Here is a 1273-nt window from a genome sequence, read left to right as displayed (position 1 = left end):
GGTTGTAAGTAGCTACGTTTAAATGTGTGTTATCGGAAGCTCGAACCTTCTCTTCGAAGCTCCTATTAGGGTTTACTTTATACTAGCAAGAGTTGTTTTCATATGTTGGAATCTTGTACTGGGCAGAAGGGAATAAGAAAAGTCGGCAGAAACACAGGTCGTCTCACTCCACCTTACTACAAGCTATCTAGGCATTCTGCGGCTCCACGATGAGTGAAGATAAGAAGACAGTTTTTGCCAGCCCAAGTGACTGTGCTACCTTAGACCTGCGCCTCATCCCAGAATTTGATGGCCAGTCTCATCCAGTTGTGGAGTGGCTGGAGAAACTGGAGCTCGTGTGCAAGTTGCGTGGGATCACTGAGCTGCACAATGTCGCACCGCTACGACTCTCCGCTGGGGCGTTCTCAGTGTACCAACAGCTTTCAAGTTCGGATAAAGAGAAGTACGAAAGTATCAAAGCAGCGCTCATCTCTGCCTTTGCTACTGAGTGACAAGTATTTGGCCTAAGAGCAGTTTGTCGCCCGAAAGTTACGTGATGGTGAGCCGGTTGATGTATACTTGGCCGACTTACGCCGCCTCGCTGAGCACTTCGGTGGTATTCCTGATGAAGGTCTAAGTTGTGCGTTCGTGGCCGGCCTTCCTGAAGCTGCTCGTCATGTCTTGAGAGCTGGTTGTCGCTTGGAAACCATGGGTATCTGCCAGCTCCTGAATCGCGCCCGAGCCGTCCTGGCGGATGTCAGTTTGGGTGTCGGGTCACCACCACACGTTTCCTGTCTCGCTCAGCATGCAGCGACTCCTGCCTGGTCAGGTGATGGTGCTGTGCGCTGTCTTTCCTGCAACCAGCCAAATCATTACGCCCGAGACTGCCTGGCTGGACGTGGCGCAGGAAGAGGAGGGCGTGGTAGTGTGCGTTGCTACAATTGCGACCGACGAGGACATCTAGCTTCAACGTGTTCAGGAAACGCGCAAGGAGAGGCGAGCTCAGCGCCAGTTTCCTCTCTACATCACCAATGAAAGGCGCGTTACCGACTGTGAAATTGAATGTTAACAACGTGAACTGCGAAGCTCTAGTGGATACTGGTTCTACGAAGTGTATTGCGCACGTTTCCTTGTGCTCTAGTTGGACCAAAGAAAGGGTCAGGGTTGTGACTGTGAGTGGGGAACCTTACGAGTGCATGGGGTCGGGAGTGGTGAAGGTTTGCCTGGCGTCGGGAGTGTCCGTGCACGTGAGTGTTGTTGTAGCGTCTTCAAAACCGCTTAACTTTGCTTTCAT

The 1273-nt window shown here is 51.9% G+C and overlaps 1 protein-coding gene across 1 annotated transcript in view; it reads left to right on the top strand.

Annotated features, from left to right (window-relative positions):
- Positions 1–209: 209 nt before the first annotated feature.
- Positions 210–1273, top strand: part of LOC123500980 — a gene marked incomplete at its 3' end in the record, with an annotated part of 3360 nt that continues 2296 nt past the window's right edge. The window contains exons 1-3 of the mRNA XM_045249533.1: positions 210–426; positions 509–803; positions 1121–1226. Coding sequence (XP_045105468.1) covers positions 210–426; positions 509–803; positions 1121–1226 — 618 coding nt within the window. The remainder of the gene's footprint in view (positions 427–508; positions 804–1120; positions 1227–1273) is intronic.

The sequence above is a fragment of the Portunus trituberculatus genome, unplaced genomic scaffold (genome assembly GCF_017591435.1).
Source record: "Portunus trituberculatus isolate SZX2019 unplaced genomic scaffold, ASM1759143v1 PGA_scaffold_523__9_contigs__length_663829, whole genome shotgun sequence".
NCBI classification, from domain to species: Eukaryota; Metazoa; Arthropoda; class Malacostraca; order Decapoda; family Portunidae; genus Portunus; species Portunus trituberculatus.
The sequence above is the reverse complement of the archived record's forward strand: the minus strand, read 5'-3'. Positions and strand labels throughout refer to the sequence as shown.